General features: G+C 47.7%; 1 protein-coding gene across 1 annotated transcript; it reads right to left on the bottom strand.

Annotated features, from left to right (window-relative positions):
* Nucleotides 1-824: 824 nt before the first annotated feature.
* On the bottom strand, nt 825-19,468 carry SPINT1 (serine peptidase inhibitor, Kunitz type 1). The gene is made up of 11 exons (XM_063159031.1): nt 19,345-19,468; nt 18,693-19,165; nt 10,926-11,077; nt 9,459-9,597; nt 8,188-8,358; nt 7,489-7,515; nt 6,443-6,568; nt 5,502-5,552; nt 4,535-4,705; nt 3,797-3,853; nt 825-2,766 (listed from the first exon to the last, which is right to left on the bottom strand). Exons 2-11 carry the CDS (start codon nt 19,120-19,122, stop codon nt 2,570-2,572), a joined length of 1,521 nt encoding a protein of 506 aa, XP_063015101.1. The 5' UTR covers nt 19,123-19,165; nt 19,345-19,468; the 3' UTR covers nt 825-2,569.
* Between the last annotated feature and the right edge of the window lie 47 nt (nt 19,469-19,515).

The raw sequence follows: 19,515 nt of genomic DNA, 5'->3' as shown, positions 1-19,515 counted from the left end.
GTGTCCAACAGCAGGGACACAAAGGTGTGCTGTGAGCCTGCAAAGCACGTACCTGCCTCTCTCTGGAGACTGTCACGAGTGCAGCACTCGTGGTTTCAGCGGCGCTCCCAGGCCAGGGGTCAGTGCCGGGAGGGGAGCAGCGGCCCCATCGGCCCAGCTGAGCCCCCGGAGCAGCACTTCAGGGGACAGGAGGGAAAATGTCTGCACTCACACCTCTAAGGGGCTGGAGATGGCACGATGGCAGGGCTGCTGCAGAGTCGTGCTCAGGCCAGAGCAAAGCCCAGAGCCCAGAGCAGTGCGGGCAGAAAGCGTTCCTGCTGCAAGCAGCACTCGGAGCCCAGCCAGGGTGGCCGGGTCAGAGGAGCAGGGCAGGCCCACCTGGTTGCTGGACAAACCCACTGCCAATTAGCCAGTTACACTTAGCTGACTTTACATGGCAGTTCTTGAGTGATCACCGGCCCGAAGACACAGAGCAACTCCTGTCTAAAGAATAGTGTCTGCTTTTGGTTTCAGACCCAAAGCCCAAACCAGTCTGACCAGCTGGAGCCCAGTTTCAGGTTACACCCTGCCTTGCTCTCTGGGTGACTTAGTGGGTAATAATCTTTCTCCCAGAACACCTCCTGCAGGAGTTTCCTCTTCAGGTACCCACAGATGTTGCACACCCACTTGCAGCCCTCCCCACTGCTGCCAGGGGCCCGCTGCTGCAGCAGCTCTCCTGAGTTCCCAAAGCTGGGGCAGATGAAAGGCTGTGAGATAGCAGGCATGGGAACTGTACCTGCACCCTCTGCGGGCCATCGCTCCTCAGACACCACTCCCAAGCCAGATAAGACAAACATCTCTTTATTATCAGAGTAAGCACACAAAAAATAAATCAAGACATTAGGTTTATTGCATAGGCCACGATAGGCTGTGGGAAAAACAGAGAGATGGAAGAAATGATACGAGATAGGTCACAAAAAGGAGGAATCTGACCCAGGAATGCTGAGGCAGATGCCTGTGATGGGGAGAGGCCTGCAGTCAGAATGCCAGCAGACTCTGGGCAGCAGTTTCTTTCCTTTCAGCCCAGGCATCAGCCCAAGCAGGCAGCTCTCCTGCCACTGCACTTGAGAGGACCTGAGCCATGTCCTGAGCTGGGAATGCCTTCACCAGAGCACTCCAGAACCACTCTGCCCTTGGCCCTGAGAGTCCCAAGCATTTAAATTAAAGTCTGTACATAGATTTATGCTATGTTCCTTACACACACACACACACACACACACACACACACACACACACACACACACACAGTGGTTTCCTCTCTCTTCACAGCAGTTTTCCAAGAGCAGCAGGCACTGGAAGTTTAGGGATTGGTGCCAGCCCCACAGCTGACAGCACATCAGGCCCTTCACAAATAGCTTCTTCTGCCTCAACAGAAATCCTCAGCTCACTGAGGTACAAGCCTGGACCAGCAGATGCAGGACAAAGCTCAGAAGCATCTCATTGCAAAGGGACTACAGGGGAACATACAGGACCAGGACTGGGAACAGGACATTGGCAAAGAGGGGATTTCACATGCTGCCTTGCGGCCAGACATGAGCTTTGGACCTGCCAGAGCTGGGCTGGGCTCATCTTGCATCAGAAGGGACAAGCCAGCAGGAGTAAGGAAGCCTGTGGATATTAGCTGGTGGTATCCAGCCCACTCCTGTGCTCTGGGAGATGCCAGGGACTCAGGTCAGGCAGTGTGCTCAGAGGAACATGCAGTGAAATCAGAGCTGCAGCTTTCCTGCACAATCAGCAGGAAAAGTATGGACGTTTACTTCATGAGAGAATAAATACATATTTTCTCAATGTCTTTGGGTTCACTGGGAAAGTAACCAGGGCAACTCACAGAGAGAAAAATGGTGAACATGTACTGTACACAGGAGACTAAAACACAGCAGCCAGCCAGCAAAATGTCTAGGTGCGCTTTTCTGTTAAAAAACAAAGCCTAGTGACGTAAGCAGGTATTTCTGTTTCTGTCCATGTTGAAAACAGGAACTGCCAGAGAGTGTCAGAGAGCCCTTGGATCAGGTCTGAATGATTATGTGAATCCCACAGACCTCAAGGGATGTACCATGACCAGGTAGACTGCTGAAAGGCAGAGCACCTCGCTGAAGAGGAGGAAAATACAAGTTGAGTGGCAGAAGGTGACACTGAAAACAAATTGCTGGCTGTGGTGAGCTTGCACCATTCACCAACATGAATGCTACACAGATCCAGTTCCAGACTCCTTCAGGAAGTTGAGCAAAGTTGTGCCCCAGGTTTGAGCAGGAAGAAGGATGTAATTCAGAGTTTTGCTGGATTGTTTGAAGTTAGGAATGGATGGATGTCAGAGAGCAACAGAATGCTCCCAGCTCCTCACTTTGCAGAGCAGCCATTTAGCCTAGACAATCACAAATACTAGTACTGCCAAATCACAGTTAAATCTTGGCCTGATGCTCCAAATGTCTTCACAGAGAACGAGTCCTTCAGGCACAGACCTGTGTCTAAAAACAGAACCTCAGAAGTTTTGGGGAGTGCCCAGTGCTGATCTGGAGAGAGAGGCTGTAGGTCAGACTGGTTTGATGCCACTGCTGTAGAACAGATGCTCAGTGTCCTCTGTGGTGGAGAGGGTTGAGTTGGTAGCAGTGGGAGGCTGACGGCGGTGGCTGCTCTTCTTCCTTTTCTTCAGGAAGAAGTAGCCAATGAACACCAGGACCACCATGATGCAGATCCCGAGGAGCACTGCAATCACCACCTCAAAGGCACCTGCAGGAAAACAAGAACGCGTTAGAAGGGATGCTCCACAAACTCTGATGCAGCAGGGGTGGCCAGGATGAGACAAGCACAAAAGCCGCTGCAGAAATTGTGCCGGCAAAGAGGCAACAGCCGACACAACAGCGCGGTGGTCACTGCGCAGACGGCAGAGAAGGAAGATGGCAGCTGCATGTCACAGCCAGCCTGTGGCTCCCTAGTGATAGCTCCTAACTTTCCCAGATGCACCACGCCCTCTAAAGGCTGTTCCATGACTTTGACAGCCCTAGGAATATCAAATCCTTCTGCAGCAGCAGCCCTGTGCCATACCTCAACAGGGAGGCCACCAAACGGTGGTCACAGAAGGCAGCTCCTGGCTGGGACAACACCGAGGGAGCGAGCTATGGAGGATAGGCTGAGTTTGTGGGAAAGTACTCTTGGCAGGGCTGTGGGCACTTCTCCAACCAAGCAACCCCCCGCCTCATCAGTGGAGACAGTCAACCATGATGCTTTTGAGTGTGAATTTAAAGATTAAATCAATCTCTAGGACTTAAGAGCAATAACCTTCATGTGACATTTTTAAAAGAATTTGTATTTCAGTAACATTGGGCTTTTTTAGTGCTGTAGAGAGGTTGTATAGGGTCATCACATTTCCCCCCAGTCTAGCACTTGATATAATTCACATATCCACTTGAGCTTTCTTTCTTGTAGAAGTTAGTAGTCCTTATGTGAAACTGGTCCTTAGGAAGAGTTTTACTTCCCATTTTTTGATTTTGGACAGTGGAACATTCATGCAAGTTGATGGAAAGAAAAACAGCAGTCTCTGTAAGAGCTACTGAGTCACAGACACAGGAAAAAATGGACCACAGCTGCACAATGCACAGAAGCAGCTCTTGCCACTGCCAGCATCCCATAAATCCCACACTGCTCCCCCAGCCTCAAAAGGGGTGTGGGAGAGAAGACTACTCTTTGCAAGGAAAGACAAAGTATTTTTCAGGACAAGGAGAAGCAACAAGAAAGACTGGTTGGGAAAATTGTTACTCACTTAGCATAGCAGTTTGGGACTCAAATGATTCCCATCTTCGGCCAATGACATCTGCTTCTGAATTGGAACACAGAGGGAAGAAAAAAGGTTTTACAAAGAAGGCTGGGAACAAGGGATAAGACAGGTTTCTGAGGAGCATATTTCCAGTGCTCTGAAGTGACTGAAGGCACACAGCATCCCTCCTTGACAGCCATGGCACTGAGCCCTCAGGGTGGGCTGTGAGGCCCTGTGTAGCTGAGGGAGGCAGCTTGCCTCTTAACAGGTACAGTTTGGCAGTACTCTTCCTGTTGGCCTCCAAAGCAATATGTACCAAGTGTACAGTGTAACCCTTTCCCTGCTTTAAAGGGTTTTAAAGGGTTTAAAGCTTCAGGCTAGTTATGTGTCATTGAGGATTTTCTCAATTTCTCTCCTCTCACTTGGGGAGACCTGGAGCCAAGATACCAGGTTAGATTCTCTTCAAAGCAGATATATCTCTGGCTAGTTTTGTTATCTTCCTTTGTCTCTTCTTCAATATCAGCACCCAAAATGCTTTCCAGCTCTGTGAAATGACTGGCTGCATGGCAGAAAGATGCTGTAGATCCCCCACAGACCATACTGTGGGTATGGCCAGGGTTTGACAGCAGAGCAGCTTTGACTGAAAGCTCCCAAGGCACTGCCTCTTTGGGACCACAGAACTTAATCCAAAGTGGGTTTCCCAGCTTGATCAGTAAAACTCCAGCCCTCACTATGTATGCTTACTTGTGATGCCTGAACATGATTTCATGCACTCTTCCTCTTGCTCAAAGTTGTTTCTGTTGCCCCCACAGCCCCCGTAGGTGAAGGGGTCACATTTCTCCAGGAAGGGGTTGTAGTACCAGCGGGAGATGCTCTCAGTGCACTGTCCAGTATCAGGCAAGTCCAAACAGTGTCCTGGCAAAGCAAGGCAGAGGTGCTTTAGCCCAAGCAGTGTCTTCCCAGAGCAGCAAAACTTTCTGCTCACAACAAAAGAGCACAAGCACCATGGCAGAGGAAATCCATAGCCGGAACAGTGGCTCTCAGGTCCCCACTGCTCAGTTGCCAGCTGGTCAAATTTGCAATGCAAAGGTGAGCTGGCACCTGCCATATACCCAACTAGCAAGCAGAAAAAGGAACTTGAGAGTAAGGAGTCATGGTAAACCCTGGATTCACTCCCCTGTGGAAATGACTTGTCCTCCCTGGGAGGCAGAAGGGAACATGAAGAACCTGGACACAGAAACCACATATCAGCTCAGGTCTCCTGTACAACCCAGCTGCATTTAAGTGACTTGGAATATATTCTTTTAGCCCTGTGATAGGTCTACTGTCTACAGTTTAATAAACAAGGCAAAGATATGGGATCAAGCACAGACATTGCTGTGTCCCCCACACTGCTTTGGTTGGCACTGTTTAAAAAAAAAAGCAAACTGTGCTGTAGGCTTGTGTACAGGCCAGGTACTGTGCCCAGCAAGCAACATGCATCAGACCTACCTGGATGGAAAAAGTTTAGGCAGGAGAGTCAATGCCTGCTGCCAACAGCTGCCCTCAAGGTGAGAGAACAGGCCCTTGCTCATTTTCAGTACAGGGACTATCCAGATGCTACACCTGGTTTTGGATTTATAGAGGGAAGCAGTTTTACCATGGAACAACAAACTGAAGAAAAAAACCAAAAGCTGGCAGAGGTCAGCCTAGGTGCTTGGATGGTACATACCTTGCCTATGTGTGACATTGATTTTCTGCAGTCTGTTGAACTCACGAGCATCTGCAAGGGAAACATTTCATGTTGCTTTTCTCACCAGTTGAAAAGAAACGCCTCTGTCCATGCAGACATGGGCAGACAGGGCTTTCCTGCACCTTCCTTTGCTATCACGAGCCAGAGGAAGGGAGATATCATTTGATGTTCTTATGTATCTCAAAGCCATGAGAAGAACATGGGAAAAATAAAATGTAGTAACAAGAAATTCTTCCCAATTTCCAATTCACATATACAGAGACAAAACTCAGGAAAACAAAGGCTGCTCTCTTATTTTGGTTTTCCATCAACAAGTATGGAAAGTGTCACTCCAGGTTTTAAGAAATATAAAAGGGCACTAGTGCAGAATATATGAGAGGGCGAGAGAGATGCATCATAGGCTTGCAAATCTAAAAAGGCAACCAAACACCCACACATAGGAAAGAGATTATGGGAATTCAGAAGAGCTGAGGAGGGATGGAAGAAGGGAGGAGATAGGGTGCATTTACATTAGTGTAAGAAGACATTAAAGGGACTGTGCCACGGGACAGACTTGGAGAAATAATGGTTTCCTTCCCCATTTCCCCACTCTAAGAGAGCAGGTAAGGTCATTCAGTGAGAAAAATATTGAAAGGAGACAGAAAGGCAGGCCTGAAGTCTTACAGATAGGTGCAGAGAAGAGAGTCAAAGCCCATTAAAGAGGCAGGAAACGTCACAGAAGGAAAGTCATCTCTTGCAGTCAGCAGAGATACAGGACATGGCAGAACCTGCACACAGTAATACTGTGGAAAGAGATAGTGCAGGGTCAGGAGTTAAGAACAGAAGACATCAAACAGTGTTGACTCAGCACCTGTAACTTACATTGGACCCATTCCTGGGCAGATGGTAAAGTTGTCTGAGCCAGAACTTAAAGTACTTACACTGCTCACAGTACATCTCATCCGATTCATCAGCACAGTCGGGAGTTTCATCACACTCCAGATAGGCATCAATGCAGCAACCATCCTTGCATCTGAAGAAGGGGGCCTGACAGTTCCCATTGCATACTGCATCAGAAACAGTTCAGACAGCTCATTAAAATTCATTGCTTCTCCCTGCCAGATACTTTACAAAGGACTTAAAAGCTGCTGATAGGACTGGCAAACAAGAAACAAGGCAGACTGGTAAAGGTCTCTTCTCAATGCCACCCTAAACCCAAAAATAAAAAAAAAATCCTGTTTATAAAAGAAACATTACTCTGGAAACAGCCATGTTTCCTCTCAGAAAGAAGTACATAGCAGGTGAAAGCAAGAATTAGTTACTCAGGAAGAATATGGAGACATTGCCCAAGCATGGGGGATTACATTAGGAAAGCCAAACTGAAACCTGCACACTGGGCTGCAAAAGCCTCAAGCCTCTTTGCTCTAGAGGTGGTCCCAAGTGCTGAGTACTGTGCCCAGTTCTCAGCTCCCCAGCGACAAAAAACATTGGCATACTAGAGTAAATCTCAGCAAGAGCCTGGAGCACAAGACCTCACATGAGGAGAACACAGAGTTTGTAGAAGAGACATTCATTTTGGAGCACAGTAGTAGGATGAGCAGCAACAGACAGGAGTTGCAACAAGGGAAAGCAATCCAATATAAGGGGAAAAAATTATAATGCAGGTCATCAAACACTGGCATGGTTTGACCAGACAAAGTGTAAAATCTCCTTTTTCAGAGATACCCAAAACTGAACTGGATAAAGAGCTGAGCAACCTAGTGTGACTCAAACCTGGGCCTGCTTTCAGTAGTGGGTTGGATCAGATGACCTCTAGAGGTAATCCCCAACCTAAATTATCCTATGACATGAAAGTGAAAGGCTTACTAAAGAAATTACTCTCCAGTGCCTCACTTTCCACAGAGTCCTAATCAAAAGCCACAGGAATGGACATGAGACACTCAGCCCAAGCTTGCAGTAGGATTACACTGTCCTATGGGAGACTCACCTGGCTGTTGTCGCCCACCAACAGAACCTGAAGAGACAAGGGGAAAAATAAAATAAAATAAACTTACCACAGCATTTTTTCAGCTTAAGAACAGCTTTATATTGCCTTCATGTATCACATGAGAAGAGCATATTTTCTGGAAGGAGGCCCTGGATTACAGAGGTGAAATATGGATGCCCAACACTCAGAGATCCAGATGAGCTGTACCTATGTGAGGCCTGGAGGAGTACAGGGGAACTTCCCACCACAAGGTAGACCATTTCCAAATTGTCTTTCTTTTCCCAGGCTTTAACCTCCTTCTTAAGCTGGGCACTGCAATGGGCCTGGCAGAGGCTCAGCCCATTTATCTGAGCAGCACTGAATTGTTCTCAGTGGCTTGAGAGTGGCAATGAGGGAGATTAACTTCATTTCTGGCACCCAGCTGCACGAAACTGCTCTCTGAATTTAGGCTTCAGATGCAACACAAAGATTGGATGAGGGCTTCTGCAGCCAGAGGAATACCAGGGACACTGTCCAGGGCTTCAGGAGCTGGCTCAGATACGTTGGCAGCTCAAGGCAATGACTGCCCATCCACAATTAGCCCAGTCTCCTCTGCTTGCTGGGCTCTAACTAAGTATCAGCCAAGAGGCTGCAGTACTTGTCCTTAGGGTCATCCCAATCCTGTGAGAAAGAGGGATGCTGGATTTTTGAAGGACTCACCTCTGACATTCTTGCAGGCGAGTTCGCACTCCTCTTCCCGTAGGTAGTTATTCTTGTTGGGCTTGCAGCCACCAAAAATGAACTCCTCACACTGCTGAAGGCTCGGGTTGTAAAACCAGCGTGGAAAAGATCCCCGACACCAACCCACCTTCTTTGGAGTCAAACAATGCTCTGTCAAGAAGGTTAGCACAAAAGGGTCTGGGTTAGAAAAGTCCTTTGGAAAACTTTCTGTTTTGTATATGTGAAGGCAAACAAAAATCTTCCAAAAGACATGTCTGAAAGGTTTATAAAATCTTGACCAACATGGAGAAGGAGAGTAGGAAATCATGGAAATAATTTTTTTATATGAAAGGGAGGGTCACAAAATCTAATTAGAAGGTGCTACATCCATAAAAAAAAAAGGAGCTGCATCCCCACACAGCTCATAGTTAAGCTGTGAAACTCCTTGCTTCAGGAGGTTGCTGCTTTTCAAAGATTACATGAGGCCAAAAAGGGATTCATACATGGTTATTCAACACAAAGACACCATCTTCTGCTCAAAAACATCTCCCAGCTGCAAAATCCTTGGGGATTACTCAAGCATAGTAGAGATTTACTGACAGCATTTAATGTTCTTGCACTCTTTCCAAAGTACCAACCTCTGCACACTGTTGAATGCAGTGTACTGGACTTTGGTCAGACCTTTAGCATCACTTGACATGGCTGCTCTTATATTTTTATGGTACCTGAGGTAGGAGACATCCCCTGTTTAGCTACTAGTCCACCATTTGTCCAAGAACTCCTCACTCCTACTACACTTGCAATGCTAAACATTTTCATCATTAAATAAAGCTATTAAAGAAAAAATAAATAAATCCAGGGATACATTGGATGTCCTGCAGATGACTCCACCTACCCTGCAAGCTAAGGGCCTTCACAGCAAAACCCAGAGTCAACAAGACCTTTCACATTCTCCTGTTCTGCAACCTCAGCTGCACCCCAAGCTTCATCCACTCTGGTGTCACCCAGCAGAGAGCAATGACAGGCAGAGCAGATGGGGTTATTGCAGGCACCATCTCCTGCAAGGGTCCACGAAAGCTCCAAAACAGATCACTAAGAATGCAGAGACCTTGCACTACTAGTGCAGGCTATTACTGGGAAAAGCTGACATGCAAGTCCAGGCTCTTGGTTGTGCTCTTCTCCCATGCACCCCTCTGAGAAGAGCACCAGTAATGCCAGAGCAGCACCCAAGCTCGAGGACTGCAGGTAGATATGTGTGGGCTCAGGCTCACCTTCTGTCTGCTCAGAGCTCAGCACCACGATGGTGATGTTGGTGAAGTCTTGCTGCTGTGCCGTGTCCGTGACAGTGAGCTGGAAGACGTAAGTCCCCACCTGGAGGTTGGAGATTTCTACCTGATCTTCTTCATGCTTCTGAGAATGCAAAAAGAAAGGCTTATGTAGGAGAAAACTACATCTAAGAAAGAAGTGACTGAAGCCATGCAAGGTCCATGTTCCTGTATTAGGGAAAAAGGAACTTGGATGGAAACCTTCAAGCAGGTGTCTGGCATGAAAAATGTCTCAGGACTAGACAATCCCCCCAAACCCATGGACTGGTACCCAACTGCAATAGAGAGATACCAAGTACCACAAGCAGAATCAGATACTTCATGGTTTGGGGCATTGTGAAAGCACAAGGGAAAATAAAACTCTTTTGAGAGAACAGAAATACTTGTAGTTTTTACTTACCTTTTTAAAATTCAAAACCTATTATGAATCATTTACTTAGTACATAGGGAATAAGGTAGCTGTATTTAATTATTTTGTCAGAAGAGAAAGCTACAATATTATTGACACAAACTTTTCTTCTATATTTACAATAGAATTGGACATTCATTTCCATGCTATCTCTGGTTTTGATTAGGTTTCAAAAGAACACAGCCTTGCCATATATAATTTTTATGTAGTTTAAAACAGCGTAATATTAGGGGACCTCCCCCCCTCCAAGGGAGTTGCCTTGGTTGGACTAGGGCAAAGGGAAAAGGGAAGGAGCACTTGCTGGATTACACAGACCCCTTGGCACTTTAGAGTTCATCACTGCTGATGTCCAAAATCAGTTGAGGGCCTGATGTACTCGTTAGCTAATTCTTCCAAAAGGTGCTGCAAGAACTCCGCATCAACTCCATGGCTTTCCAGAGCATTTCGCAGAAGTTTAAAATAAATTATTTGCCCTTCTAAAGCCACAATTCACTTTTAACATCTAGCAAATAGGCAGCGTGCACACCCCAGAGATCTTGGATCTCTGCTCCAGCTCAAGATAAAATAGGAGGAAGAAAACAATTTAAAGAGAGGCAAAGTCCAGGAAAAGCCCCAAGAGAACAGAAGCAGAGCCCGAGACCAGATTGTTCAGAGACAGAAGAGGAAATCAACTAAAGTGGACAGAGTAAAACTAAGAGAAGGCCACTCAGGCAGGTCAGGTGTTGCTCAGGGTGGCTTGTGACAGCATCCTGTGCAGGGAGCCTGAGACCTAATGAGGCCAAAAATGACACTTCTAAATAGTGTGTGAGACAGGGAGGGCAACCGCAAGGACCGCTCCATAGTTTTTGGGAACAGGCTCCTGCATGGACTGGCTTGAAGAGGGAAGAACAAGGTGAACTTTAAGTCAAGCTTTAAGGTGACCTTTAAGTCAGGGCTCTGACTGACCAACCTAGTGCAGAACACAGGTGCCATGAGCAAGCTGCTTATTCCCTGCAGCTCCCTACCTTCATCTCCGCAGAGGGGTCGCCAAGGATCTGCTTCCATTCATAGCTGACTATCCCATGGTCATCTGTGCTCTCTGTGCCTCTCAGCATCACTGGCTCCCCTGGCTGTACCCGCATGTCCTTGACAGCACGGGCTATTGGAGGGTGGTCATCTGCAGAAGAAATGTAGAACAAGGCTTGGGTAAGAGGCTGAAGGGTCCAGTCCTTGTCTCCACTACAGGAAGACAAGGGAAGGGGATTCTTCCAGGCTAAATCAATCCAGACTTTGACTGCTAAAAGGAAAACATTTTTATACAGCTGTGCCCCTTGTAGCCTGAGCAACCAATAGGCAATCAGTACTGTTATTAGTGCTCTCACTAATTTAATAAGTCCACAACCCACTATGGCAGTCTCTTTGAGCCAGCTGGCTCCCTGGGCACTTCTGTCCCCAGGAACCACCATAAAAGGGGTGGCCCTGTGGCTACAGCCATTGTGCCCCTGAGAGTGGGACCACATCCTCGCAGAAGAGCACAGAGCAATGCCTGCCCTTCACTTGGCAAGATGGCCTCATGTGGGTGGTGAAGAATGTGGAACTGACTCCCATCATTCCTCCCACTATCTCTAAGCACTCCATTAGTGTATTTAGCCACAGCTATACAATGTGGGACTTGGATGGGAAATATTTCTCTTCCAGCTCATCTTCCACCCCACTCTCTGACATACACGCTTTCAAAACAGCACAAAAAACCATTCATGAGATTGTTATTTTTGTACTGTTCCACAGATTATCTTACCAGCAACTTCCACAATCTATTAAATGCTTTTCCAGACTGTAAGTACAAGAGATGTAAACTGATCCCTGCCCATGCCAGCAAGAACAGGCTATACAATGACACTGGTGAGCCTGACTCATAGTTCCTTCTGGCCTGAACGTCTCTGATTGCAGGCTTTGTGCATTGCTCAGCCCATAAAACTCCACCTGGTAGCACCTGTACCAAGTCCAAGACTCAGAGTTCCAGCTGAGCCTGAGTCTTTTGTAAAGGCACAAACCATCACTCGTAAGCTAGATGGAAATCACTCTGCCATTACACTGTTCTATCGACTGTGACTGAAGGAGAGGATTAGTGGCCAAACCCCTTAGAAAATTACTCCATTAGCTGATTATTTTCACTGATGCAGACTTGCTTTTAATTTCCTGTTTGAATTCTGTGTGTCTGGATTCAGATCCCAGCTGCTGACTCTTGCTGCAGTCTACTGAAGGGACATTTAATACAAGGCCTACGTACAAACAAACCTGACATTAAAACAGACCACTTAGCTCTTTTGTCACCTTGTACACACCACTGCAAGCTCTGGAAAGGGGTCACATTCCTGCCATTCCTGCTAGGCAAACACCAGGAGCCCGGCAGGGAGAAAGGCAGCCTACTCCCTGCCACTGTCCTGCAGGGTGAGCCCAGTAGGTGGGTGCAATTGCACAAGGAAAAGACCAGTTTTTCAACAACACAGGGGCTGATCCTTAACTCGTGACTCCAAATCATGTTTTTTCCTTGACATACGTAAGCTCATACACTTAAAACAAAAAATTGCAGGCCAAACATCCAGCTACTTTGCATTGTGGGTTGCATGATCAAGTAAAAGCTCAGTTCTATTCAATGGGTCAGCAACTTCTCCAGTTCCCATCTCTGATTAGCCAAATTTACTGACTCTCTTCACACCCAGAAGAAGAGTCAAGAGTATTTCTTTATTTGTGGTGACTGCCAAGGAGTAATGCTCACTAGAATTTAAGGACCTGTTTTTCAAGTCTATCTCTTTTCTCCTTAGGATGTCTGAAAGTTCAGTGAATTTGGAGTATTTGTGCCACACTGACTGCATGAAGCCTTCCCTGGCAACGTGGCTATTTTCCACCTGAGCTTCAGAACCAAGTGCTGACCGACCCACAGTGAGTATCAGCAAACTGCTCATACAACAGAGATTCCACTGTTTTGCTCTGAAAGGCACATTTTTCTGTAGGAAAAATGAAAGTAACCTTTGCTATAATGCTCTTTCGACCAAGGAAAGTTTCTGCTGTAAAACTCTGTAATTAGCAGGGAGGTTAAAGCTTTATGATGCTGTCTGTGGCATGCTTTTTACTGTCAAACATACTCCTGGAGTCACATTGTCAGCAACAATTTCCTCTCCCGTTTATATAACACATTAGTAGGGGATGTAGCTTTTCTTTATGATTCCAGAGGAAAGCATGACAGAGGGACTCCAAATTGCTTAAAAAATTTTATTACTCATGCTCTACTCATGCCTGAGACCCTGGTTTTTACTTTTTAAAAAATTTCTTGTTTAAAAGCTCATGCAGTCAGTGGCTTGTCTGGCTTCACCTCAAATGAGTTAACTTGAACCAAAATTGAGGGGGGAACTGGAATTTAAAGGATATTAACTTCTACAAGGGCTTCAAAAATAAGCATCTAAGTGGGGGAGAGACTCCACTAGGGACCTTGCTATGCAGGCACCATTGAGATCCCATGGCAGAATGTACTTGCAAAGCTCACAGTTTGGAGGTTTTTCTCTTCTGGAATTCAGATATTAGCTTATGCCCTTGAGATCTACAGAAAACCAGATTTCCTCCATTCCAGAGCTCATGCAGATACACCCTGAGTAGCTGAGACTACAAAGCAATGCTTAAAAATACCTCAGAATGATTTGAGGTTGTCACTAGAAAGAGAAGGAAAGCTTTCTCATGGTGACTGAGGGGCCCTTACAGCTCTCTGTTGACTCCTGCTTTGCAGGAGCCACTTGCAAACGAGACAAGCGTGGTTTGCACCAGGGACAAAAGCCACTGCTCAAGCCACTGACCGGGCCAGGAGCAGAGACAGGAGCAAAAATGAGGCCACCCAAATTCCAGCATCCATGAGACACAGGACCTTGGAGATTTCAAGTGTCAGAAGCCAGCAGAACCTGTCTGCTGCAAAAGAAGGTGGGCAGCAGTGTGGCTCTTCCCACAAATGTTAAACTGCTGCTGCATGGCTTCCAGGGAGCTCATTCAAAAGTGAACAGCCATCCACACTAGAAAACTCTCCATTTCCATGGTCAGAGGTAATGAAGGATGACACTGCTGCCACAGTATTAATTTGCCTGAGGTGGAAAGAGAGAAAAGGGAACAAGGCAACGCAATGCAGTGCCTGGAGAAAGAGAAATACAGGCTCTTTAGGGCTTCATACTGGCTGGGCAGCAAATACAGTCATGATAAATTAAAGCCATACAGTTTTCTAACAAGTCATGCACAGCCAAGCAGCTCTCAGCATTAGTTTCTAGTGGTTTTTGTAGTGGTTTGTAAGTGGTGCACAGAGCAGATCAACTTAACCTCTCTAAAACAATACAGTACGACTGAATGGATTATATTTTCAGAATAACATAAGATGCTGCTGTCACTAGATTCCCTTCATCCTTCCTCAGAGTGTGGGAAACCACTCCTATCTGCTTTGGCAGGCAGAGGGAAAGACTCTCCCACAGGTATTTATGCTATTTCAGTGAAGATTGGTTTGTGCCTCCAGGCTCTTTGAGGAGACTGGAGCTCTGGAGACAGGACATGATGTAGCCACTTCAGTAAATGCTGCATGACAAACACTCACTCATTTCACAGCAAGTGGAGTGGAAGGCCTTCATCACCCACTCTGAGCAGGGAGCTGGACCAGCTGGTCTTCCAGGACCCTTCCAGTACACATGAGCCTCTGAACCTGTGCTGTGGGTACTGACTGTGCAAATTCCCATCTGCTGGCTCAGGGCTCAACAGCATCCCCCAAAGGGGACTTGTCCCAGCCCCAGCTGTGATGCCACTGCTGCTCATTTTAGTATTTTAGTTGTCCACAGAATGGAAACCAGCATAGGACCAAACATTTGAGGAGGGATGAGCTTTACTCTTGGGGAGCTCTCCTTTTGAATTGCATTATCAAAGTTTTAGCCTGCAAATCTCCCTCCATGGTGAGGCAGGAGCAGACATATCTGATCAGAGCCCTGTGGTTCTTTCTGTCTCCCACTCACAAGCCTTGGATTCAACAGGAGTAGGAGAGTGTCACTGAGCATTTCAAAACAACCACAAAAGGTTCAGTTCAAGAAATGGACAAAGGTTCAGGAAGGTTATTTTCCAGTTTCACACCCAAAACTGGTTTGCCTAGACCAGAATAAGCTGGGCTAGTTACTTAAACACTGGGCTCCATTATAACCAATAAAGTGCATGGTGAGCCTGCCCCTCCCGGATGAGCCAGGCAGAAAACTCGCACCAAAGTTCAGGCTCAGGAATCATTTAAGAAGATTGTGCCTTTTAACAATAACATCAGAGACTTCAGGCTGTATGTTAGCTGAAACGGGCAAGAGACAGTGCCAAGCTGTCGTCACCAGCTTATGAAGAACTCAGAAACTCCTGCTCTGCAAAACGCTGAAAATACATTCAGAAGATGTGCAGAATCCAGATTTCAGCTGTATTCATTGTTGACTGTACCCACAGGTTTTTCTGAAGTCATAACAATGTAAGAGTGGCAAGAGTGGGTTAGAACAGGTTCCCCTGTTCCTGTGTTCACTTGCCATCCATCATTGTGGATTTCTGAACAGAAGCAAGAGCACTGCAAGAATATGCTCTTCCAGCTACTTCCATCAGGCTCCAGAAACACTCCAAGATTAAATTTGTCCATTCAGCAGCCCCCAGCTGTGTGCTCTCTTTCAAGTGTTACCTAGTCTCCTCCTAAACATATATAAACCTCTTAATTCAACAGGTCTGCTCCCTGTAGTAGCAGTAGTAGTGTGGGTCTTATAACCTGTGACTTTTTTGTTTAATATCACCCACTGGAATCACTCACTGGGTATTTCATTATTCACTAGAAAAAACATGCATTTAATTCTTATCATTGCAGAGGGTGTTGAAAGAGTGATACAGGTAAAGGCTCCCAGGACACCTGACAGCAGGCATACAGGAAAGGAATGCATGATAAAGCAGCAGATAAGCTTCCTGCAGACCCTTAGGGCCAGAATCAGGGGGCTGATAGTAACCTGGGATACAGAGTAGTCACAAAACTTCATGTTTTAGCAGTGATACAGTGCAACAGCAGGAAAACAACACAGTTCTGTCTCCAGTCCAAAACCTGGGCCAAGATTTTGGGAGGAAGACCTGACATGCCAAAACCAGCTTCCTTTAACGCTTGTTTCACCCAGCCTCCTCAGGCATCCCTAAAAGGCCCAGAAGCAAAAATGCTGTAGAGCTCCCTTATGCTGCCAGGCAGACACGCTCAGTGCCCAGAGGCTCCTGCACCTGCCCCAGTGTGCCCTTCCCCTCTTCCCCCTCACTGACAGCCAGGCATCCACCTTCCTGTCCAGACAGGTCCTGCATGCACCCAATTCCAGCATCATGGCTGGAAGGGCTTGGGGTTTTGCTCTGGATTTTTTTGCTTTATATCTGAATCAAAATGGACATGCACAGTTTTAAGTATCTCATCAACTGCTGTAGGGAGGAGGACTAAGTTATTTATCCAGTAACATAACTCCCTTGGTCTCTTTCCCCTGCTAGCCCTCCAGTGTCATTCAAAGTTATTCAAAAAGCTTTTGGTATCAAAGACAATGCCTAAAATATTCAGAGAGGAGGGAAACACAATAAAAGCACAGCACGAACATTGCAGCCTGACCCAAATAACAGCGGTGAGTGCCCAGTGTCTGTCACTACAGCTGGAGACCTGCCTGGCACCCAGCACCCTCTGAAAGACAAAGGCAGCTCCAGAAGAGACCAAGCCCTTCCTACACCCACAGCAGCCCGAGGCACAAGCCCCATGTGAGTAAGGAGAGGCACCCAAACTGCATTTCTGGAGTGCTTTTCACCTCTCACTGATAAACCCTCCCGGGTCTTCCTGCTCCACCACAGCCATGCCAGGATCGGTGAAAGGAGCACCAGGGGAGGATCTGGGGTGCTGCAGCTCGGTGCCATATTTTAGCAAACATGTCACTGCTGGTCACACAGAGAGGTCAGTGACCCTGGGACACTTTCTAAAGATCTGCACACATGGAATGCCAGGTCCTGGGACCAGCCAAGGGACAAGGGCCTTGCAGTCTTCTTGTATGAGGCACTGCTCCACAGAGGTAAAGAGGCTGAATTGCTCAAGAGTTCATTGTATTTTAATCTAATCTTGTGAAATCAGGATGTACTAGAGATGATGCATTCCCTTTTCCTCCTACAGCAAAGCATATAGGAGTTTAGATAGCTGCCAGCATGCCACCTCCAGTCTTGGTGATGTGGCATTCAGTTCCTCCCTAACTGCAGCTCCTGTGAAAAGGATTTTAAGCCTGGAACAGAGATGTGGGGGAACTACTGAAACAGTCAGACCCCTGACAAAAAGCCCTAAAATCCAGTAGGAAGCCATGAGCAGAGGATCAGGAGGACCAACACTGCCACACTGCTGTTCAAACCAGCAACACCCAAGGGCCGCTTCAGAGAAGTTGTGCCCTGCTCCAAAGCCTCACACTGCTACTCAGGATAGAGAAGTGGTCATTGTGGAGCTTGGGGCCATTTCCCACTTCCAGCACCCACGAGGCCTCAGGCTGGCACTTCCCAGCAGAAGATCAAAGATCTATTCAGCTCACATCATCAAGCCCTTGCACCCACCTGGATGCTCCCCTTGCCATCTTCACAGATCCTTTCCTTCCCACAGGTGGGCTGGGAGGGGGTGTGGGGAGGATTACCCATAGAGATATCCCGAACAGCCCTGCCCAGGGACCAACAAATGATAAACGGGTTACGGTTGCCAAAGCCCCAGCCAGGCTAGAAACATGTCAGCCTTCTTACTCTTCAACCAAAACAGAAGGAGGCAAAAGGAGAAGCTGCTGTGGTTTTAGTGTTTCTGAGCACACTGCAATTCTTTGGAGATGGCAGGTGACCAGCTTCAGATTAGTTCCTTTTCCACCTGGCTCTCTGTGTCCAGGTGCAATCTTTTAGAGCAGGGAAACGGATTGCAGAAGAGAAACCCACCTCCAAAGGGGAAATGTTACGACCAGCTGCTCCTCTCCCAGCAGCAACAAGCAGAAACAGCCCCAACAAGCAGAGAAGTACAGACGCACCTCACCATCCAGGCTGCTGTTAAATAAAGGTAAGTGGATTGCATCCTGCCTTCAGCCCCTAAGCAATTAAGAGATTAATGCAGCCCTTTAAAACCTGGTGATGTGTAGCTTTTTAGAAGATTTCACTTTCCAACCTCAAAGGCCCAAGGGAAGGGAGAAGAAAAATAACACCTTTTTCTCTACATTGCCAAGTAGCAAAATCTCTCACTGGTTAATCACACACTCCACCTGCTTCAAACAGGTTAAAGAGAGATTCCTTATTCATTTACTAACAAGTAAACTGAGGCACAGATCTTAAAAATGAGCATTGGAGTTTGGGAAAAACCTTTGTGGCAGAAGAAAACACAGAAACACCATCTTTAGCATCACCCTACCCCGAGTGTTTGGCAGCACTGCTGCTCATAGGATGGCCGGAGGAGCTGGCACCAAGCGACCATTAATGCTCATAGGATGGCCTGAGGAGCTGGCACCAGTGACCATTAATGCTCATAGGATGGCCGGAGGAGCTGGCACCCAGTGAGCATTAATGCTCATAGGATGGCCGGAGGAGCTGGCACCCAGTGACCATTAATGCTCATAGGATGGCCGGAGGAGCTGGCACCCAGTGACCATTAATGCTCATAGGATGGCCGGAGGAGCTGGCACCCAGTGACCATTAATACTCTTCCAGACCCGGCTTGCAGGGATCCATTACGGGCACCTTACCACTAGGTCTGTGATTCTGCATTGCCAGGTAGGAATCGTACACGTCCTTCTTCAAGAAGTTGAGAAAGCCGATCTTCCTGGCAAACCTGCAAACGAAAGCCTTCTCATAGAGGCAATTGAGGAGGAAGCAGCCCTGGATGCGGTCTTCCTCCGAGCGCGGGCCTTGCTCCACGAGAGCCAGGTTACAAGCGGGGTCCTTGCAGCAGGCTCGCATGCAGTCCCTGCTCCTGTGCACCATGGGGGACGACAAGAAGGTGGCTCCATTCTGCACGGAGGCGTCTGTGTCCAGCACCCAGTCCGGCAGCCCTGCCGTGAAGTCCTCCAGGCACATCTCACCGAAGGGTTTTTCCTTCTGCCCTTCGCCCAAGCGCAGCGCCAGCACCAGGCAGACCCAGGGCACAAACCACGGACCCGGACTCCTTCTGGCCATCTTGGCGCCCCGATTCTCACTGACTTAAGACTTCAGTCCTTTCCTAAAGGGAAGGAGAAGACATATGAAGCTAAGAGGGACAGCGCTCGGGTGCATGACCACCCGGGGCGAGGGGGAGCCGGAGCTGGGCCGAGGCTGCGCTCCGGGTTCCGGCTCGCCCCGAGGCAGCCGGGCTGTCCCCTGTGCCCGTCCCTGAGCGCAGCCGTGCGCTCTCAGCCCCACCTGGGCGCTCTCCGCTCAGCTGCTGCGGGAGGGAGCGGGCTGTCCCCGCCGCCCCGCCGTGCCTTCGCCCCTCAGGTGCGCCTTCAGCTGCGCCCAGCCGAGACAAAGGCTCGGCGAGCACAGGAAGTGAAAACCAACTCCCTGAGAGAGTGAAAAAAAAAAAAAAAAAAT

Source organism: Melospiza melodia, chromosome 6, assembly GCF_035770615.1.
Source record: "Melospiza melodia melodia isolate bMelMel2 chromosome 6, bMelMel2.pri, whole genome shotgun sequence".
Taxonomy (NCBI): domain Eukaryota; kingdom Metazoa; phylum Chordata; class Aves; order Passeriformes; family Passerellidae; genus Melospiza; species Melospiza melodia.
The sequence above is the reverse complement of the archived record's forward strand: the minus strand, read 5'-3'. Positions and strand labels throughout refer to the sequence as shown.

Coding starts and splice junctions, on each gene's coding strand:
- SPINT1 (XM_063159031.1), bottom strand. CDS start 19,122: ATGGCCAGAAGGAGTCCGGGTCCGTGGTTTGTGCCCTGGGTCTGCCTG. Junction 7,516..8,187: donor CGCCTGCAAGAATGTCAGAG/GTGAGTCCTTCA, acceptor TTGTCTCTTCAG/GTTCTGTTGGTGGGCGACAA. Junction 4,706..5,501: donor CAATGTCACACATAGGCAAG/GTATGTACCATC, acceptor TTGCTTTGCCAG/GACACTGTTTGGACTTGCCT.